This window comes from Phascolarctos cinereus, unplaced genomic scaffold (assembly GCF_003287225.1).
Source record: "Phascolarctos cinereus isolate Bilbo 61053 unplaced genomic scaffold, phaCin_HiC Scaffold_1;HRSCAF=81, whole genome shotgun sequence".
NCBI lineage: Eukaryota > Metazoa > Chordata > Mammalia > Diprotodontia > Phascolarctidae > Phascolarctos > Phascolarctos cinereus.
This window is the reverse complement of record NW_027555514.1, coordinates 115,117,525-115,139,794: the sequence shown is the minus strand read 5'-3', so window position 1 is coordinate 115,139,794 and position 22,270 is coordinate 115,117,525. Positions and strand designations below refer to the sequence as shown.

Here is a 22,270-nt window from a genome sequence, read left to right as displayed (position 1 = left end):
TCATGTTGGCCAATCTGATAGGTGTGATGTGGTACCTCAGAGTTGTTTTGATTTGCATTTCTCTAATCAATAATGATTTACAGCATTTTTTCATGACTATAGACAGCTTTAATTTCTTCATCTGAAAACCGCCTGTTCATATCCTTTGACCATTTATCAGTTGGGGAATTCTTGTCCTTCATTTTTGTTTTTTGGGGGTTTTGTTTTGCTTTTTGGTGAGGCAATTGGGGTGAAGTGACTTGCCCAGGGTCACACAGCTACTAAGTGACATGTGTCTGAGACTGTATTTGAACTCACGTACTCCAAGGCCAGAGCTCTATCCACTGCGCCACCTAGCTGCCCCTTGCCCTTCATTTTTGAAGAGGACCAGTGACATCATGGGGTGATGTCTTGACCTGCATGTGAACTGGATTTAAGCAAGGCAGAGTTGCACAAAGCTGTTAGCCTCACTCTCTCTTTTAGAGTCATCAAAGTCCACTGGCAAGAGAAAAGTTAAGACTGGCAATGGCCTGGAATGTCGTGGATGACCTTGGCCTCTTCACTGTCTGACCAAGTTCTAAGCACTCCACAGTGCCTGCTTCACAGCAGTTGGAACAAATTGTCCTTATCCACCCATTCCACTGGAGGGAAGTTAGCAAATGGTGTGGTTACCACTGTTCATACACACACACACACACACACACACACACACACACGTAAACTTTTAAAACAAAAAAATGTAAACTCTTCCTCCCCCAAGCCTGGAGGAAAAGAATTCAATATCCTAAGTTGCTAAAGGGGAGAAAGGAGATACAAGATTACCACCCTGAGATCTTTTGAAGGGTAGAGATTGGGAGGATCAATGTTTTAGCACAGGGGTGGGAAACCCCGGGTCTCAAGGCCACATGTGGCCCTCTAGGTCCTCAAGTGTGGCCCTTTGACTGAATCCAAACTTCACAGAACAAATCTCCTTAATAAAAAGGTTTGGGACTCAGTCAAAAGGCTGCACCCAAGGACCTAGAAGGCCGCATGTGGCCTCAAGGCCGAAGGTTCCCCATCCCTGTTTTGGCAGCTTCTGCCCTGAGGCTAGTGCCTGATTGGTTCAAGCAGCCTTGTCCCCAGAGTCCAGACCGGACCCCTTCCTTTGTGGCAATTGCCACTTCTACTGTCCCACCTCCATGAGGCTTTTTGCAGCTTCCCTTTCTCCAAGTCTACGCTGCTTCTGCTTGGCCAGTCGGGAGTTGGGTTCCTGTTTTGAGTTCTTAGAACTCTGTGAACTGACTTTTAAAGGTCACCCTGAGGAATGGCCCATCATTCTTCCTATAGTTGTTTCCTTGCTGATTGACTGAAGAAACTTATTTGTACCCCATCAAGAGTAAACTTGCACAGGGCAGCTAGGTGGCGCAATGGGTAAAGCACTGGCCCTAGAGTCTGAAGGACCTGAGTTCAAACTCTGCCTCAGACTCTACCACCTATGTGACTTTGGACACTGAAGCTCTGTCTAATTTAGTTTCCTCAACTGTACAATGGGATCATAATAGCACTTATACCCCAGGGTTGTAATGAGGATCAAATGAAATAATGTTTGTAAAGTTCTTGACATGCTATTTTTCAATTGCTTTAGTCATGTCCGATTCTTCTTGAGTCCCTGTGGAGTTTTCTTGGCAGAGATACTGGAATGGTTTGCCATTTCCTTCCTCAGCTCTTTTTTACAGAAGAGAAAATGAGGCAAACAGAGTCAAGTGACTTGCCCAGGGTCATACATACAGTTAGTATTAGATCAGATTTGACTCCAGGCCCCTTCGCTCTGGACCACCTAGCTTCCACCTGACACCTACTAGTTACTTTTCCTCTTCCCCTCTAAACTGCTTTATATACCTTTTCAATTACTCTTTCTCCAAGATTAGTACTGATTTTTCTTCTCTGAACTCTCACTTCATTTTTAGTAAATACCAAGCAAATTTTCTCTAACAGATTCATGTAAATTAATTTCATTATCTAGCATAGTGTCTCACAACTGTGGTACTCAGAAGTGTTAGTTGAATTTAATTACACTTGTCTCCCCATTTGAATTGTAAGGGCAGGAAGTGTTTCTTGTTCTTTCTAGGGATTCCCCACCACAGTTGGAACAGGGGGTAGGCACATAGTAGGTTCTCCAAAAGTAACTGAAGAGTCGACTATTGGGGCAGCTAAGTTGCGCAGTGGATAAAGCACTCTCTCTGCGGTCAGGAAGACCTGAGTTTACATGTGGCCTCATATACAACACTTATTATCTGTGTGACCCTGGGCAAGTCACTAACCGCAACTGCCTCGGCTCCCCCCCCCCACCAAAATTTGACTATTATGTGTGTGCACTTATTTTGGCATGTGTGTGCAGTGGCTGGATTGTGTACCTTTCCTCCCCCTCACCTCTTTCCACTTGAGGAGCTGCAGCTTCGGCCCTTCCCCTGTTCTGGGAGGCCAGGAAAAACTACTGACCCTTTAAGAAGTTATCCCTCATAGAACAGGTGTTCCCCTCTCCTCTGGGAGAAGAGGGAATGGCTGGGTATTTAGTGACATCAACGACAGTCCAATGAGAAGCCAGACGGCCGACAGCGGTGCCAATGGGCGGTGGCTTGGGGCGGGCCAAATTTCCTGGGTGCGGGGAGGGGAGGAGGTGGTCCTCTGGCCGCGGACTTATCGGGGCTGCTTCGCCTGCTGGCGCTGGCTTCAGGCTGGCTTCCAGCGGTTCTCTCAGACATTCTTTCCGTTCCCGGGGACGGTCTCCCGCTGTCCAGCAGCCTCCCAGGGCGCGCGACTCCTATGTCCCTGGGCACGGTGTGAGCAGGTGGGCAGAGCAGTCACCAGGGAAATAGGCCCCCCAGGGGAGGCGGCAGCGGGGCCATGGCCCGGAGATCGGGGCCAGCGCCGGCAGTCAATGGAGAGGAGTTCTCCTTCGTCAGCCCCGTGGTGAAATACCTGCTCTTTTTCTTCAATATGCTTTTTTGGGTGAGTCTCCGTCCGAAGATTGTGCACTTGGTGTTGAGACGATCTGAAGACGGAAAATCCGGTAGTATCTGGTCTGTGGCAAGGGGAAAGCAACAAGGGCTAGATAGCTCAGGATGCCCAGCTCAGGGAGAATGTAGTGTGATGAGGGGCACTGTAATCCTTTTCTCTGGAGATAGGCACTTGGGATGATTTAACCCCGGGCAAAACACTGGGGCGATGTTGTGTGGGGAGGAGGTGGAACAAAGCTGGTGTTTGATCTAGGCAGCATTGTGGTGGAACCTTTGATCCCCAAGGAACCACCCTGTCGGGGTTTTTGTCTGGCTAAAGAGTTGAGTTTGGATTCAGGGAACCATCTGTGTAACCCGGGTCTGAGAAGGAGGTCGCTAATCAGTTCTGAGGTTAGAACAGGGGACTTCCCAGCTTACAATCTGAGAGAGACTGCACTTTGGGGAAAAGGAGGAAAAAGCAATGGCATTCCCTCGGAAGAGGGGATTCTATGCCGTGGGGGTGGAAATCTTCCCCTGTTAGCTGCCTTTATAACCTCTGCTGTGGCCTAGAACAGGAATAGCCTCTGGATATGAATGCGTTTCACCTGACTGACTGCTTCACCTGTTGCCTTCTCTTTCCCAGAACAAGGTTATACTATGTCTGGCTTTTAGCAATTTTAGACTTATTTAAAGGAGGCCTATGCCTTTGGGACATGCAGCTAGGGGTCCAGACAAAATCCCAATTGGCTGGCTGGAGTTAGAAAGACTTGGCAATGTCTGGAATCCAGGAGAGTGTATAGTTGCTTATGCACAAGAGTGAGGCTTGGGTAGGGAATGGTAGGGAAGGCAGAAATACCCTGTCTGGGCTTGCCACTCAAAATTTGGAAGGAAGATCTAGTATCTCAGCTCCCCAAATGCCTGATGGATCTCCTGGAAAGATGTCATATCCTGGGATGCCCCACAGAGAGTACCTGGAGTAACCCTTCCCTGCTTTGGCCATTCCAGTGAATCTCCCATGTCTCCAAAACTGTCTCTCTGGGTGCTTTTTTGTCTAAGTCCAGACTCTGCCTACATCCTAGAACTCAGACCTGAAATACAGAGGATGAGTGAACCTAAATCGTTTCCAGGAAAAAAAAAGATACAGACCAGAGCTCTAAGCCAATCATAGAAAGTCTTCAAGAGGGTCTGAGTATGGAATACATATAAGGAAAATAAATGTTAAGTGTTGAGACTTGGCATCAGAGTTGAATTAGCCCATGGGCACACCAGGGGGAAAATCCCAGTGATTCAGAGGGATGAAGTTCAGCTAATTCACAGAAAGAAATTCAGAGCTGAGGGTCACATAATAGGGTTATTTTAGACCTTTAAGGAACCTTAATTATCTAGTGAACCACTCCAGCTTGTTTCACAGATAAGAATATTGAGGTCCAAGGGGGTGGCTAGGTGGTGCAGGAGTCAGGAGGACCTAAGTTCAAATCCAACCTCAGACACTTGAAACTTCCTAGCTGTGTGACACTGGGCAAGTCACTTAACCCCAACTGCTTCACACACACACACAAAAGAATATTGAGGTCCACAGAGTGCTTTGCCTGATGTCACACTAATGGCACTAGTCTAGGAGTAGACACAAAGCTGAGAACACAGTTTCTGAGTCTCCCTTCTGTGCCTTTTCTACTTTACCTTGTTGCCTCTGGGTAAATAAAGCCCATGCCTATGATTGGGATGTCACCAGTTAATGACCATTCAAGGGTTTACTGTTGTGAGCCTCTGGTCTGAAGTTGGGGGGTGAGGGGAAGAGGAGAGGTATTGAGGAGTGGCAGGAAATCCCTTTTCACCATGGTCTGGAGCTAAGGAGAATTGTTTACCTCAGTCTTTCCAAGTAGGTGACAAATGCTACTGAAACCTCCCTCCCTGGTGCCCACACAAGGCCTGCTTCAGATAGCTATTTTGCTGGGGGTAGTGGGTCCAGGATTGTCATCACAATGACCTCGCCACCCCCCCCCACTTCTAACTTAACTGACTCTCCTTTGCCCTGTGTTTCACATGACTCCTCAGCAACCTCTTGGCCACAGCTGTTCTCTCCCAGTGGACACAGCTCAGTGACTTTGTTCTGTTTCACTTTTAGTTCATGAAATTTGTCTCTGTACTTTCCCCCTTCTCCCTCTCAGCTGGGTTTGAGAGGCTTATAACGAGGAAGAGAGCTTAGCCCCTCACACCGTCAGGAAATAATGTGTTCAGTAGAAGAAGGAACTTGGAGCAGCCAAACTGGAAGAATTTGAGTCAGAATAATGAGTGCTCTTCCTCAAATATACCTTAGCCTAAGTTCTAGAAGGTCTTCAGTTCTCTAACCAACTTGCAGTGTGACCCTGAGTCAAGGTATCTCCCTTTCTGTGCTTCATTTTTTCCCCTTCTAAGAGAAAAGAATTCCTGTCTAATAGCTATTTAACAGTAAAGGATTCAACCTTAGCACTAGACCTCAGTCTGTTTCTAGAAATGAATCTCTCTATGACCTCTTCTGTGGAGTGATGACTTTTCTAAAGGGTATGTTAAAAAAAAAAAGAATGTGTAATAAATGATTCTCCTACCTCCCAGTCCCTGGGCCATGTTCTTGACTCTACGTCATTCAGCTAGGGCCCTAGATGGAGATATGGAAGCAGAATGATGATCTTCCCATTCATCCTCCATGGAGTGGTTGTTGCTGTTTTCCTACACAGTGTTCAGTCATTCTACCAGTATGGTTCACTGGAAACACTGCTGGATTTGGCACCAAAGAACCTAGATTCAAATCTCACTTCTGCCACTTATTAGCTGCGTGACCTTGGGCAAATCATTTAACCTCTTGGGACCTCTGTCTTTGTCTATAAAACAAGGAGCTTAGAGATGACCTTCAAGGTGGCCCCTATCAGCTTTATGATTAATTAGGACCCTTCTCTCCTTTATGTCTGAAGGCTCCAAAGACCAGTACTGCTGGCCAGCTTCTTTCACAACCAGAGTATGCTCTGACCTGTTAAGGGGGCTGGAGAACTATTTGGGTGCTGTTTTGCGTCTGTGCCTGGAACATACTGGGAAGGCAGCTAGTATCTATCACTACTTCTGTAGAAGCTCCATCCATAGGAGTTACCTAGAGTCTGACCCTGGCTCTCAGAGAGTGGAGTCTGAACCAAGAATGTCCTATATTAGAAGGGTCGGGGGAGTGATAGAAGGGAGGCCAGATTAGGGGAAGGGGTATTCAGAATGCATCTTAGGGTAGGGGGAGGGGTGAGATGGGGAGAAAATTTGGAACTCAAAATCTAGTGGAAATAAATGTTGAAAATTAAAATAAATAAATAATAAAGGGGGAAAAATAGGATAGCAATTTTTTAAATGCCGTATACTATTCCTTTTGCTTAGAAACATTTGAGACTGTCCCCATGCCTTTGCTCTATCACCCATTCATGCAATGTGCTCATTCCTCATCTCTGCCTCTTAGAATCCCTAGCTTCTTTCAATAATCATCTCAAGTACCTCTTTCTGCATGAAGCCTTTCCTAATCCTCCCAGCTGCTTAGTGTTTTTCCCCTCAAAAAAATGACCTCATTTATTTTGTAGATACCTACATATGTATCTTTGTCTTCTCTGGTAGCCTTAAGGCTACTGCTTAAGCCAAGGACATTAGGTAGTTAGGTAGGTACATAATAGATACTTAATACATACTTGTTGGTTGAGTGAGACTACCCTCCTATATATTTATGGCCAGGCTATTAATTGTGTAGAGGTGATATCTCCTTAGGATCGCTAGACCTGAATGAACCTTCCCAGGATCCTGGAAATTACATATCTTTCCTAGTTCAGAAGTAACTAATACCCCCTTTTCTTCCTGCACTGATGAAATGCAACGATTGGAGGTAGAGTAGGGAGAGAAAAAAAGGAGAGAGAAGATATGTATTTATCAGCCAGATGCAGAGGCTGAAGGGTTGAGGTGGCACACCCAATATAACTGGGGGGGCTTATCCCTACCCTGATACTCGCTTGTTCCATCTGGCACTCAGACATGTCAGTTGGGATAGGTTCCAAATGTAGGGAGAGCCACAGAAGTCCACACTTTCAGTCCTAATAAACCAGGACAGGTCCAGATTGGCACAGGACAAGAGGAATCATACAAAGGATATTGGATTTAGAGCTGCCAGGATTTTACCCCATCTAGTCCAGGTATTCTTAATCTGTGTGTGTGTGTGTGTGTGTGTGTGTGTGTGTGTGTGTGTGTGTGTGTGTCATAGACACCTAAGGTGAAATCTATGGACCTCTTCTCAGAATATTTTTAAATGAATAAAATATAATACATAACACTACAAAGGGAACCAATTATAATGAAATACTGTTCTCAAATATAAAAAAAAAGTTCAAAGACCCAAATTAAGAACCCCTGCTCTAATCCAACCCTACATCATTTCATGGATAAGGAAACTGGACCCCTTGACCAGTGTCATATAGTAGCAGAGCTCAGATTGTAAGCCAAGTCCTCTGACTCGAAACCCAGTGCTTTTCCTATACTCTACCATTCTTGCTGTAGGATCCATCTTCTTGCTCACTAACATTGGGCATGTTTCAAGATAGAGCATATCTCAAGCTAATCAATGGTCCATCAGCTTCAAGGCTGTGAACCCAGATTTTAGATTGACTGTGTGACACTAAGTACCTCCTTCCCTTTATAACTCTGGGGAACCCAAACCAGCCAAACTGTGAAGAATGAAGCTAAAAGATCGTGGGACATAGTCATAGGACTCTAGAAATCATTTAGTCTAATCCCTTCATTTTAGATGAAGCTGAGACCCAGAGAGGTCATTGGACATGTGTAGGGTGATGAAGTAAATAAATGAACCAGGATTAACACCCAGGATCTCCGACTCCAAATTCAGTGTTTTTACCACTGTAACAGAGAGCTGCACAAAACAAGGCCAACAAGTCCACTTCTCAACATGACTAGTGTTGGGCTATGAATAACACCTATAACTGGTCCATTCTATTAAGGAGGTATTATTCAAAGAGCCACTAAAGAAACATAGTCCCAAGAGAGTCAACAGGACAAAATAGGAAGAGACATTACTAACCTCAAAACATGCGTACACAAAAAATATGTTATCTTTAGAAGTAAATGTCACTATAATCTAAGGCTCATGAAGAAAATGAATTAGTCACAGAGCCAGGAATCTGAATGATGCTCAGAAGTTCTGGGGCCTCTGGGGATGATATTTTATCTGAACTTTACCTCCTCCAGTGCTCTGCATACAGTAGATACTTAACAGTGTTGGATGTTAACTATACCTCCATGGTTCTCAGGTCTCTTTCAGGTAGAATTCCATGAGTAAGCACCTATGATGGGCACTGAGAAAGGTACAAAGTTCAGAAAAGTTGCCATTTCTGTCCCTTCGGAGCTTTTCCTAAAGGCCTTTTAGGCAATTAATCTGCTATTCTTTCTCTACACTGATCTTTTCCTTATCACAGGGTGGAATTCCCAAAAATGGCTTGGATTCAAAATCTACCTTCTCCTACCTCCTGCTTTAAACTTCGGGAGAGAGCCAAGCACTCAAGCTTCTTTCAGGGCACCTTCAGGCCCACACAATATGGTGTCCTCTTCTCAGATTCAGGGAGTTACCAGGGGTTGCCCTGGGCTCCAGACATGCTGGCTCTCTGCCACCTTGCCTCTGAAGGCCACAGGCACCATGCCAGCTCTGGCTTTTTCTTTACTTCCCTCTCTAGGGGGATGGATGAGCATATGGGTCTGCTGGCAAGTGTTTAACAACTGGATCTCTGAGGGGGAAGAATGTGCTCAGGACACACTTTTAAGTTTACACTGCACCATTAACATTTTCTCCATCACTTAAGCCTAGACAATCAACAAAACAATAAATTAAGCCCTGACTTACAGTGCTGCTGAGCCAAGGTGGAAATGCTCACACTGAAAATTTAACAATTGGCTTCAGCACACTGTAGGATAAGCCTTTTCCCACAGCCAGAATCTTCTGTGTATTTTCCAAGTAGACTCTAGGCAAAGCCTATGGATTTCCTCCTCCTTCTCTTGTTGTACTTAGGGGAGAGGGACATAAAGCAATGTTTTGGGTTTTGTTTTTTTAAATGCCACTAGAGGCTACTGTTGGAAACTGTGGTGGGAACTTCCCTTGGGAGACATGAAGGAGAAGCAGGAGATGAATAGAGCAGCGTGTCACAGTGGAAAAAATGTTGAGTTTGGAGCCAACAGACCTGGGTTCAGATGCTAGATTTATCACTACCTGAATCACTTTAAGTAAATCCTTTCAGGGAGCCAAGTGGTGAGATGAATAGGAGTCAGGAGGACCTGAGTTCCAATCTGGACTCAGATGCTTACAAACTGTAACCTTGATTGCCTTACAAAAAAAAAAAAAGAAAGAAAGAAAAGAAAAAGTAAATTATTTAACCTCTCTGGGCCTCTGTTTCCTCTGAAATGAGGAAGTTGGACTATGTGGTTTTTATGGTCCCTTCTAATCTTAAATCTAGAGTCCAATGTCCAGAAATTCTATTCTTCTTCCCTCTCTAGGTAAGAATCAGTCCTTGAGCCTTTCTTATACTCTCACATTCCAACCTACATCATTGTTCTTAGCTAGCTTAACCTGTTCCAAGCTCCTCTCCTTGGATTGCTTTTCTGGAGTTGCTCTGTTTCTTGAGGCAGTTAGGGTTAAGTGACTTGCCCAGGGTCTCACAGCTAGTAAGGGTCTGAGGTCAAATTTGATTTTGGGTCCCCCTGCTCCAGGGCCGGTGCTCTATCTACTTCACCACCTATCTGCCTCTGGAGTTTCTGAGGAAGTTTCTCCCTTGATAAAGAAGTATATGCCCTGGGAAGCAGGCCCAGAGAAAAGAAGGCCTTGCTCCCAAGTCCCCAGCATTCTCATAGTAAAGCTAGCAATCTGATTGTCCCAATCTAGTACCCTACATCGTGTCCCCTTTTTCTTAGAGCTTTCAATTCTTCAGTGAGGCTTGGCATGTGAATCTCACTTGAGGAAAACATGAAAAAAACCCCTCAAAACTACAGACTCAGTAAGCCATGGATTGGTTCCTGGCCTTTCTGGCCCTTGAAAGGATTTTTTGGTTCAGGCAAGGACACACAGACTTTTAGGGCTGGGAAATACCCTCACGATCATTTGGTACAAACTCTTTAATTTTACAAAGGAAGAAGGTGAGGCTATGAATGATAAAGTGATTATCTCCAAGTCAGGTTAATAGCAGAAGGGGGGCTTGTGCCCAAGTCTCCCATCCCAACATTAGTGTCCTTTCCACTAAAACACATTGTTCTGAGAAGTTGTAGATGAATACTAGTCTCCAGCTGACTCAGGAAGATAGATGAATGATGATAGTACAGTGGGCCCAGAGAAGACAGTCGGTCCAACGCAGCTTACCTAGTACGTTTGAAATGATCTGAATTAGAACAATTTTAATTCATGTAGAATTTCTCACAAGCATGTCTTTTTTTTCCTTGCACAGTTATGTCTATAAGATAATAATATTAGTTTGTACTTATGTAGCATTTTACAGTTAAAAAGCAGTTTACATGCTTTGAAAGACTTAAGAATACTGACCAACCATGATTCCAGAGAACCAATGATAAAAGTGAGCTACCTACCTCCTGATGGAGATAGGATGGACTCAGGGTAACAAAGTAAGACATATTTTTTTGGAATGGAGCCAATGCAGAAATTTGCTTTGACTATTTAAAAGGATTTTGTTTTTCTTTTATTTTTCCCTAATGGGAGGTGAGAGGTAAATGGAAAGAAAACAGATTTTTGTTAGTTTTTTAAAATTACATTTTAAAATGCAATTTCTAAACATTTTCTTTTAATCTTTACAACAACCCTGTGAGGTAGGTAGTTCAAATATTTCTCCCATTTTACAGATGAAGAAACTGAGACTTAGCAAAGATAAATCACTTGCCTAAATCACACAGTTAGTAAATGGCAGAGCGTGAGCCAAAACTCAGATCCTCTAACCCTCAGGTCCAGTGCAGTCTTCAGCCTCCCACACTGCCTCCTAAGGAGTTTGTTCCCTGGAAGATCCTGATAGCCAGAAAAATGAGGTGGAATCATCAGCAGATGCTGCTGTTGTTTTCTGTTGTTACCCAGAAAGAAAGGGACCTACCAGAATGTTCTAGTGGGACAAGTGGACTCAAAAGACCAGGTCAGAGGGAGAGGGATAAATGACTCTGAGGAGGCCTAGAGGTGAGGTTAGGCACCTGATGTAAAAGAAAAAATTGGTATTTGCTTGCTTTTGCTGCTGCAGACCCTGAATGTGTCTCTGGATGAAAGGAAGACACCTTCCTGTCATTCCCCCGGGTCTTCCTCTTCCTCCATATAATTATAGGCTTATAAATGGAATTACAGTGAATTACATTGGGATAATAGACATCTCTAATTCTGTACTTGCTATTTTTAGTTTTGCTGTGTCGGGACTACTTAGCAAAAAGTTATGGATCTCGATTAGAATTAGACATGCTAAAAAAAAGTCCAAGGAGAATAAGAACATGGGCTCAACAGAAATAAAGAGGCCATTTATCCAAAAAGTGTTGTCTGAAGGCAGAGCTAACATTAAGGAAAGAGAGTTGGGAAACGGTCCCTGGAAGAGAGAGATGCTAGGGTGGGAAAGAATCCTTGAAAGAGATGGGGTGAGGGGGGCAGGGAAGGATCCCCAGAAGAGGTACCAGTGAGGGTAGAGACGAGTGGCAAAGGGTCCACGAAAATGTTGTGTCCTTTGGTGCCATCACTGTTTTGCAGCTTTAAGGTGCCCCTAAAGAGGCCTCTTCGAAAAATGACTTTGAGTCTTGTGGTCCAGTCTGATCCTGTCCCTGGAAGCCAATTTCCACAGCCCTCCCACTGTCCTACCTCCCTCTCCCAAGTCTACCACCCCGAAGGCTGTCTTCCTCCAGCCACAGCAGAGGGAGGGGCTCGGCCAGCAACAACCACCCCGGGGCGCCTTGACCCCTTCCCCATTGAGTTGCTTGAGTCCCTGCTGCTGAGAACTCCCATCAGCCAAAGCAGTGCCCCAGCCATCACCATGGTGACAGCATGCCACTGCTTAGCACCAGCCTGGGGACTGGGCAGATTGAAAGGGGAGGTGTTCCATAGGGCTGTCCTTCTCACTTTAATTAGTGGAGGATAGGAAAGGCTCTTACTGGAGCTCCTGTTAGATTTCCATTGAGCTAATTCTTCCTGGGGGCAGCCAGGAATTTAAGGTGGGCAAATTCTGCCCACTCTGCAGCCCAAGTTTTTATATATAAACACACTATCTGGTTCAAATAGCTAACCTTCCACTCTTCCCCAAGGAACCTCCACTCTGCCTATTGAGAATACAGATCTGTTCAAACCTAAGGATACCCCAACCTTAAGACTGTCCAGCTCTCCTTGCTAATATAATGATAATCAATGTTGATTGAAGGTTTTTAAACACTTTGCATGTGTTATCTCATTTTGATCTCCACAGTTCTGTGAAATGGGTCCTACAAGAGAATATTATCCCCATTTAAAAGATGAAACTAAAGCAGTTAAATGATTTTGCCCAAACAGGTAATATTAAGGGCAGGATTCGAATTCAGGTCTTGACTGTCACTAATTTGAGCATTGTTTCTATCACATCATACATGGGGCTTTTAGTCTCAGCGATCTAAAAGTTCACCTCATTGTCCTGTTCCTAGCATGCCCCAAAGCTGGATTCTATTTTAGAGTTCTTGGGTCTGTAGTCTAAAAGTCAGCTTTCTTTCTCTTTCCAGGTAATCTCCATGGTACTGGTTGCCATAGGAGTCTATGCACGGCTAATGAAGCATGCAGGTGAGTTCAGAACCCATTCTCTGTCTACTCAGGATCCTGACCTTGTCCCCTTTCCAGCTAGTCCCCATGTCTCTTTTTCTCCTCTTACCTCTTTACCCTAACCCATCAGTAGGGAAAAGAGCTTTTGGGGACATCTGTCTGGCCAACAGTTAAAAGAAGCTACTCGGAGTAGAATGCCCTCTAGGCTTGGTAACTCTCCTGGACTCTTTCAAGATGCACCCAACTCCAAAAGCATAGGACTGAGGTGGTCGGGGGTTAGGAAGCAAAGTAATTCTCCTCCCCTAGCAGTGAGGTAACAAGACCTTGACATCCTAATGGAGACCAACCTCCTGGCAATAATCCTGGGAACTGAAATATGCAGAGCTCAAAAGCCTAATGTCCTTCTACTTTTCAGCCAGGAAACCATCCTCCACTCAGTTACCAATGGCCACCTCCCGACCAGGGCTGTCCATTATATCACATATTGTATCAAAGCCACCGGAGTGGCTCTCTGCTACCCCCTTGTGGTGGTCAAAACTGAGACTTGACTTTTATAAGCAAGGACTAAAACTGACTGTCAGGCTTGGCAAGGGTGGTGAATCTCGGAGCAAACAGGAATTGTGAGGCAGGTTATATTGTGTGTCCCCTCAGAGGCAGCTATGGCCTGCCTGGCAGTGGACCCAGCCATCCTGCTGATCGTAGTGGGCATCCTCATGTTTCTGCTCACCTTCTGTGGCTGCATCGGATCCCTTCGGGAAAACATCTGCCTCCTGCAAACGGTAAGTAATCCTCAGGGAACCGTACTTCTCTCTTCCATTATAATTTCCTCCCACGTACGGTTACGGACTAGGACTCCTAGATTCCATTCTGAGATCTCTGTTGACTTCTTGGGTCTGGCTACCTTATTGCCAGTTTTAAACTTAGATGGAGACCCCTCCTCCCTCTTCTCTAAAGCTTACGGTAATTATCTATGCCCATGCCCCTCAGATACACTAGGCATTATTATATCTGCATTTAGTAAGGCATGGCTCAGTGGTGGATGTGTAGTGGTCTTAGAAAAAATGCTACATGGTAGTCCCATCACTCCCTGCACTTAAATCCAATTCACTCAGAAGCCAAGATATCACCTTTGTGATGTCTTCCATCCTCTTCAAGAAGACAGGACAAGGAGCAGCAGTCTACAAGCGAGTGCATCCAAACTCTCTTTCTCCCATCTTTGTCTTCCCACAGTTCTCTCTGTGTCTCACCATCGTGTTCCTGCTCCAGTTGGCTGCCGGAGTCCTGGGCTTTGTTTTTTCAGACAAGGTAGTGTGGTTGGTAAAAGGGAGGCTTTTATCTTAGAGAAAAAGAGAGGAGGAGAATGGTCCTTTCCATTAGAAGCTTTCTTAGCTTCAGTTCTCTGTCTCCTAAGCAAAATTAGCCTTTAGAAATTCTAGTTCAGGCCAAGTGACCAATCACCAGAACTACTATATTTAAAAGTGGTTGGAAGAGGATTTGTTTGTTCTTGGAATAAGTTTTATTTCCCTTTATTTCCCTAACTTGGGGGATCCAAATTCCAGGGTTGAGCTCCCAGAATTTTAAGAGGATGCATCCAGAGTGAAACTAGCCAGCAGATTTTCCCTGTCAATAGCTGAACAAAATGCAGAAATCAAGTTGTTAGTAACTGAGGAATTTAGGATTTTCTACATCTTTGTTGACAAAATGAGGAAAATGAAACAGCAGCTCAGCCTGCACTGTGGCTGAAAGAGCTGCCATTCCTTTCATTCCCCCCAGGGGTCAGTGTTTTTGTTCAACACCTCCTGACAAATCTCCAGTTTCTTACCTTGAACTTGAGAGTCAACAAGTATTTTTTGAGGGACTACACACAAGAGTGCCTCAAAGGTGGACTCGGCTTGCTTTAGAAACAGTCCATGTTATTCTCCCTCCAGCTCCAAATGCTACTCTTTCCTCGTCCTATGATGAGCTTAATCCCTGGACCACAAGCCATTCCAAAGGACCCCCACAAAGAGCAGCTGTCAGGGGCAGCTAGGTGGCACAGTGGACAGAGTACCAGCCCTGGAGTCAGGAGGACTTGAGTTCAAATCCAGCCTCAGACACATAACACTTACTAGCTGTGTGACCCTGGGCAAGTCACTTAAGCCCAATTGCCTCACAAAAAACAAACAAACAAATAACTCTAATACAAAATAGGATTATGTGAAGTTCGTCCTCCACTAAAATCCTCCTCCTCTGATGTCTTATTGCAATATGGAGTTGACCTTGGATTAAACAAAACAAAACTCTAGGAGGTTTTACAAAACTGGGAAGGTCTCAAGGGCTGCCCTTGAGATGGACTGTATGTCTGTCATCTGAGGACCAGCCTAGTTAAATTTGGTCAGTTATTACCAGCTTGGCTACAGGACAATGAAATTTTTAGCCACAACTACATTCAAAGACCATCTACCAATTTACAGAAAAGCTATGATCTGCATATGTGGACCCACATCAATGATATCACATTTCTTTGAGATCTAATAATAATAATAAATATTGACATAGCATTTTAAAGTCTACAAAGCATATTACATACATCAGCATTTATTAAGCACTTTTAATTTATGCACTAATCTATTATTATTATATATAATATATTATTAATTTATTAGTTAGCATCATTTATGTGTCACATGCTGTGCTAAGCACTGTAGTAGATAGGTACTACTACCAGAGAATTTGTGACATACTAATGGTCATCAGGATGTGAACTCAGATCTTTCTGCTCTTAAGTCTAGCATTCTGGTCACTACACTTTGCCACTTCTTGTATTAATATATAAATACAAAAAGTTCAGGAGAAAAGTAAAAAACACTCTGTGAGATGTCAGAGTACATTCTGCCCTCTGAAATGGCAGAAACAAGAGGGGTGAGTGTCCTACTATACCACATCTCTCCCTGTGTTTCTGGCAGGCTCGTGGAAAAGTGAGTGAAATCATCAACAATGCCATTGTACACTACCGAGATGACCTGGACCTACAGAACCTCATTGACTTTGGCCAGAAAGAGGTATGGACTAGATGGTGAGCTTAGTCATCTGGGAAGCCATGGGCAAGAGCTCAGCTGACTCCAGGAGATACTCAGTTTTCTGGTCCCATAATATTTTTGCTCCCCACTTACTCTGCACAGTGTCCATCAGAGTGCCATGCAAACATAAGTGCTTTTTGGTGACGGTGATGCTGAATCCTACCCCAAACCTGACATTTGACTTTGGGGGATTTTATTTGCTTCTGTTCCATATTCTTGGCTTCCACAACCAATTTTCTGAGGTTTTCTCGAATGGATCTTCTGTTTCTTCTCCCATATGCTACAGTTGTCCCCTCACTCATTGTTTGGATCCCAAGGGAAAATCTGCAGCATCCAATTTAATTTCTTTAGCAAACATTTTTTGAACACCTACTATGTGCAAGGCACTATGCTAGTTATTATGGGTTCTACAAAGATGAATAAAACTGCCTCTGCCCTCAGGGAGCTTAGAATTTAATAGTGATGACAGGTGTGCAAATAACTCATGCAAGGTAGAATGTGAACAATACTGTAGGTGAGGCATAAAGTATTATAGGAATGAAAGGAAGTAGAGATCACTTCCAATTGGGTTGACCAGCAAATGCTTTGGCTCACAGGAATCAGGACCCTGGGCCATATAAGATTTCCTAAAATCAGTAAAAACCTAACACGGATTTGTGGAGGGTTCTGAGTTCTTACTCTGGCTCTCCCCTGTGTTCAAAGTGGGTAATTCTTAACCTGCATAGATGGGCTTCTTTGCAGTTCCACTGCTGTGGTGGTATCTCCTACAAGGACTGGTCCCAGAACATGTACTTCAACTGTACAGAAGACAACCCCAGCCGGGAGCGATGTTCTGTGCCTTTCTCCTGCTGCCTGCACAGATCCAGCCAGGTGAAGTGCCTTCTCTATTGTTTCCTCTTACCCACTGATGATGGACAAGGGCAGCTGTTGGTTGGAAATCCTAAAAAATCCATGGGAAGTGGTTTAGGGGTGGTCAGATCCCTACCCCCTCCCTAAAATTAGGCTTCCTCCCACCCAGGACAGCTACTAAGTGAAGCTTAAATGTGATTCCTTTTGACCCATCCTTTTCTGTAGGCCAAGGGTCTCATCTTGGGGAGTAGGGGAGGGGAGGAGAAGGGAAAGAATGAGGAAGAGGAGGAGGGGGAAAGAGAGGGAGAGAGAAAGGACCTAGACATTTACAGGACAAAAAGGAGTTGGGTTTGGATGGAGAAACCTTCCTACCTAGTACTTTCCAAATGTTCCCCAGAACCGTTGTGGTGTATGTAAAAGATGGGCAGCCTAATGACTAGGGTCTGAAGTGGGAAATGAGTGGGAATTCCATTTGGCTTTTCATCCCTGCCCCACTCTTTTCCCACCTTCCCTCTTTCTCTTCTTCCCCCTTTTTCCCTTCCCCCATTACTCCTTTCCCTCCCTCCTTCCCTTGCTTTTTTCTTCCTTCCTTCTCTCTCTCTCTCTCTCTCCTCTCTCTCTCTCTCTCTCTCTCTCTCTCTCTCCCTCTCTCTCTCCCCTCCCTTCTTCTCTTCCTTCCTTCCTCCTTTTCTCCTTCTGCCTCCAGACAGTAATCAACACCATGTGTGGCCGAGGTATGCAGGCTCTCGACTACCTGGAGGCTGGTAAAGTCATCTACACTAATGGCTGCATTGACAAGCTAGTCAACTGGATCCACAGCAACCTCTTCCTTATTGGGGGTGTGGCCCTGGGCCTAGCCATCCCTCAGGTAACTCGTGTGGCAGAGTTTGTGAGCTGGGTTAGGATAAAAGAAGCCCTAATTCCTCTACTGTAGAGGCTGCTAGAAGGTTGTACCCCAGGGGACCAACACTAGGGCCTAGGTGTTGAAAGAGCTATATAAGAGACTGGGGCACTAAGGCAAAGAAGGATGGTAGCAGAAAGGGAATAAGCACTTATTTAGTGCCAAGAGCTAGGTACTATTCTATGCTCTTTTTACAGATATTATCTCATTTGATCCTTACCCTGGTAGGGAGGCACTATTATTATCATCGCCATTTTATTGCTGAGGAAACTGAGGCAAACAGAAATTAAATGACTTGCCCAGTGTCATACAGCTAGTAAGTTTCTGAGGCCACATTGGAGCTCAGATTTTCCTGACTCCAAGCCCTCTATCCCAACTGCAAGCTGTCCCTGGCAGGGCAGGTAGCCTGGGACTCAGCAGTAGAGATGGGGAGCAAAGAACAGGGGAAGGAGTAATGTTAAAGACCAAATTCCTTTGCCTCTCTCAGCTGGTGGGCATCCTGCTATCTCAGATCCTTATCAATCAGATCAAAGATCAGGTCAAGTTACAACTCTACAATCGGCAGCACCGGGCTGACCCGTGGTACTGAACACCCATCCATTCCCCCACCGGGATGAAAGGTGGGCATCATCTACTGACAGCACTGGGCACAGCTCTGGGCAATGAACAGAGATTTGGATTCCCCTTGCCCAGTGATGAAGAGCAAGCCCCAGACAAGCAGACAAAGGCAAGACATGCAGATGGCCTTCATCACAGAAGGATGGTCCTCCCTCACCCTGGGCTGTGCCACAGTTTTCTGAGAGAGGTTTTTTGGTTTGGTTTTGTTTTTATCTGTTGGGTCTGTTTGGGGTTTTTTAAAGTTGCGTTTAAACAAAAAAATGTTTTAGGGGATTCCAGTTATGCAGTGTTGCAATAGGGACCAGCCTTTTCCTCATGCAGGCATCACAGTAACCAGCCCAGCCTTTTCTGTCCCTGGACACTCTTAAATTAGTGCCAACTAGCTTTGCGCACTGGAGGGAATAGTACACCAGTAGCCCCTGCCCTGGGTCCAGCTGGCATGGTACCAGCCCCAGAAGCTTGACTCTGAGGTAGGGGGAGGGTAGTGATCGTAGGAGTCAAATGGGGACAGTTATGTATGTGTTGGGTAGGACTGTGGAAAGGGATATATCTGCCAACTCCCTATTCCGTGGTCCCCCTTAGACAATCACAGCCAACTCCATCCTGACCCCTCCTTCATTTCTATGGAAATATGGTCATAAGGGGGCAGGGAAAGCTGCCGCAGCCACATTCATCTTTAAAAAAAAAAAAGCTTGGAATTATGATATCTTTTTTGGCTTGTGCCTGGGGGACCGTCCCAGCAGCAGCCAAGGAGGTGACACAGCCACTTGTACCTTTTTACCCTCTTCCTCTCACCTGGTACTTTCCTCCATGAACAGGCATTTTCTTGGGCACATGGAGATACAAAAAACAATAACCTCCTAGCCTTCCCCATCTCTCAGCACTAAGACTGGCATTGTGTGTATCCCAGAACTCTGTCTTTCTACCAGGTGAGAAACAGGAATCCTGCAGCGTTAGAAAAGGAGGTGCAGTAAAAAGTATTCATCTGTGCTGAGCTCAGCTCTATGACCATGCAGTCCTGGAAGCTTGGAGGAGACAGGGTGAGGGCCACGGGCCTTCTGGGTGGTAACCCTTCTCTTGTGCCCTGTTTTGAGGGAGGGAGGACTGGCAGGGAGCAAAATAGCTCTCTAATGGCCTCAGTACCGTGGAAGTGATCTATCCCTATTTTCCATCCCCACCTCTCCAATTGGGTACCCCAATTCTTAGTGATTCCCAATCTAGTGTTTGAGATGCCTTGGGGTTTCCTAATTATCTCAAGTGGTGTCATAAACGTCTCCAAACAAAACTAATTTCAAATCACTTTAATTAGGAAAACATGTCATTCAACAGTTGGGCGGGGCAGGTGTCAGGAAATCCAGTCACTTCGCTCATTGGTCCAGCCTCTCCATTCTAGGGTGGGGAGAAGAATCCCTCCCTCCCGGGTCCGGGCCAGGTCTTGCTCTCTCTGCCCTACCTTTCTCTGAAGGCTTTGCGTGCGGGGACGCGCACAGACCAACTCATCCAGGCTTCCTGGCCTTCAGCCCACCCTGCTCCAGTCTAGATGGAGAAAGAGCAGCCACCTCTCCGGGCCTGGAGACTGGTGTTTCCGCAGGCCTCCAGCGGGGTGGGGGTTGGGGGTAGCAGGGTTGCCATAGTCTCAGACTGAATGGAGACTGCTCCCAGTTACTTGGGCCTCCGTGGCTGTGCGTGGGCGGGGAGCCTGGAGGGGCGTGGCCACTTCTCCAGCGGATACTTAGCGGGGCTAAGCACAGCTGGGGCTTAGTGGGTGGTCCCACCCTGCACATCTTCTCGCCCCGCCCCCAGGTTCTCGGAGTAGTATGTCCTAACCCAGCCTCCACGCTGGGGGGAGTGTGGAGTGTAGAAGGTAGAGGGGGCCCATGGCTAGTGCTCATGCAGCCCTCCTCCCCACCATTGAGTCAGTCACAACCCACTTTTCCCCAGAGTTCTGGTGCTCGAACCCCGTCCCTGATTTCAGGCCTGTCCAGACTGTGTACAGGATGGTTCAATCCCTTTAAAAGTCTTGATACAATTAGATTTAAAATATGTACCTCTAAGGCAAAAACGGGCATGGCAAGGACTAGGGAAGGGTTTTTTTTTCCTTGTGTGGGGCTGTCCATCAGGCTGAGAAGGGAAAGTTCATACAATAAACACTGAATGGGACTGAACATAGTTCTTTTTGAATCCTTTCCTCTTAAATATACTGTCCCAAAGCCCCTCCTGATTCTTGAAGGGCACTACACGGGCCACTGGGGCACCTGGCCTGTAGTTTAGTCCAGGAATCCAGGCTACAGGTTCCCCACTCCTGATTTAGTCTCTACTGGGAAAGAAAAAGAAACAACAAAAACAACAAATAAGAGCCTTTCATTCTAGGGGGTAGGAGAGGAGAACTGTTGCCTGGTAATGCTCACTGGGGCTAGGGGACATAACTTTTATGCTTTTGCTCCTTTCCACGCTGCCAAAGCCATTTGGGAGTGGGGGCAGTGTCTACCTTACTCTTGGGGCTGACTTGGATAGGAGGACTCACTGGTCCTTCTAATCCAGAGTAAATCTAATCAAAGAACTGGGACAGTTGAAAAGAGCCAGGAAGCCCTGAATTCCAGTCCTAGTCCTTGCTTCCTCTTATCTGGGGGGGGTGGGGGAAAGCTCTTCCCTCCAACTTCAAAGTGGGGGATCCTGGGGTGGAAATAAAAGTACCCCAGGGTGGTAAAAGAAAGATTTTCTGTCCATCTCCTCAGGGTCTTTTACCACTCACCTATTTTTCCTATTTCCCACACCTATGTCTCATTAATAACAACTTCAACCCACTGAGCTTGGAGTGTAGGCTGCAAACCAACTTCCCTCAGTTCTGCCACATCAAATCCTTTTCTCTGAAATTAGGGCTGACACACTATTTGAATGCCAAGGGCTCCTCCAGTTTTTGTGGTGCTGAGACTTCTCCCAGGAAAATCACAAATAGCCATGCATCTGTTGTTCAGTTGTGTCCAACTTTTTGTGACCCCATTTGGGATTTTCTTGGCAAAGATACTGGAGTGGTTTGCTGTTTCCTTCTCCAGATCATAAGGAAACTGAGGCGAGCAGCGTTAAGTGACTTGCCAAGGGTCAGATTTGAACTCAGGAAGATGAGTCTTCCTGACTCCAGGCCTGGCACTTTATCCACTGTGCCACTTAGTTGCCCCATCCCTCTAGACCAGGGGTAGGGAACCTGCAGCCTTGGGACCACCTGTGATCTTCTAGGTCCTTGGGTATGGCTTTTTGACTGAGTCCAAGTTTTACAGAACAAATCTTTTTAAGAGGATTTGTTTTGTGAAGTATGGATTTAGTCAAAGGGCTGAACTTGTGGACTAGAGGGCCACAGGTTCCCTATCCCCACTCTAGACCCTGTGTGTTGAGTATGTATCTTTTTAATTTTTTTTGTTTATTTATTTTTAGTTTTCAACATTCACTACCACAAGATTTTGAGTTCCAAATTTTCTCCCCATCTCACCCTTCCCCCCACCCGAAGATGGCATGAATCTTGAATACCCCTTCCCCTAATATGCCTTCCCTTCTATCTCTTCCCCACCTTCTCTTATCCTCTTCCCCTTCAATTTTCCTGTAGGGCAGAATAGATTTCTATACCCCATTGCCCATATATATTATTTCTCAGTTGCATGTGAAAACATTTTTTAACATTTGTTTTTAAAACTTTGGGTTCCAAATTTTCTCCCTTCCTCCCTCCCCACCCACCCTCATTAAAAAGGCAAGCAACTTGATACAGGTTACACATGCAAGACACTTCCATAGTAGTCATGTTGTGGAAAACTAAGTATATTTCCCTTATCCTGTCCTGCCACCCATTTATTTTATTCTCTCTCTTTTTTTATATACATTTATTTATTTTTAGTTTTCAACATTTACTTCCACAAGATTTTGAATTCCAAATTTTCATCCCATCTTGCCCCTCCCCCACCCCAAGATGGCATGCATTCTGAATACCCCTTCCCCTAGTCTGTCCTCCCTTCTATCTCTCCCCCCCTTCTCTTATCCCCTTCCCTTTCTATTTTCCTGTAGGGCAGGATAGATTTCTGCACCTCATTTCCTGTATTTC

The 22,270-nt window shown here is 45.4% G+C and overlaps 1 protein-coding gene across 1 annotated transcript; it reads left to right on the top strand.

Annotated features, from left to right (window-relative positions):
- The first annotated feature begins 2,617 nt into the window (after positions 1–2,617).
- Positions 2,618–20,348, top strand: TSPAN33 (tetraspanin 33). The gene is made up of 8 exons (XM_021002323.2): positions 2,618–2,967; positions 12,720–12,777; positions 13,408–13,535; positions 13,987–14,061; positions 15,702–15,797; positions 16,557–16,685; positions 17,371–17,532; positions 18,053–20,348. The coding sequence occupies exons 1-8, from the start codon at positions 2,863–2,865 to the stop codon at positions 18,152–18,154; spliced, it is 855 nt and encodes a 284-aa protein (XP_020857982.1). The 5' UTR covers positions 2,618–2,862; the 3' UTR covers positions 18,155–20,348.
- Positions 20,349–22,270: the final 1,922 nt, after the last annotated feature.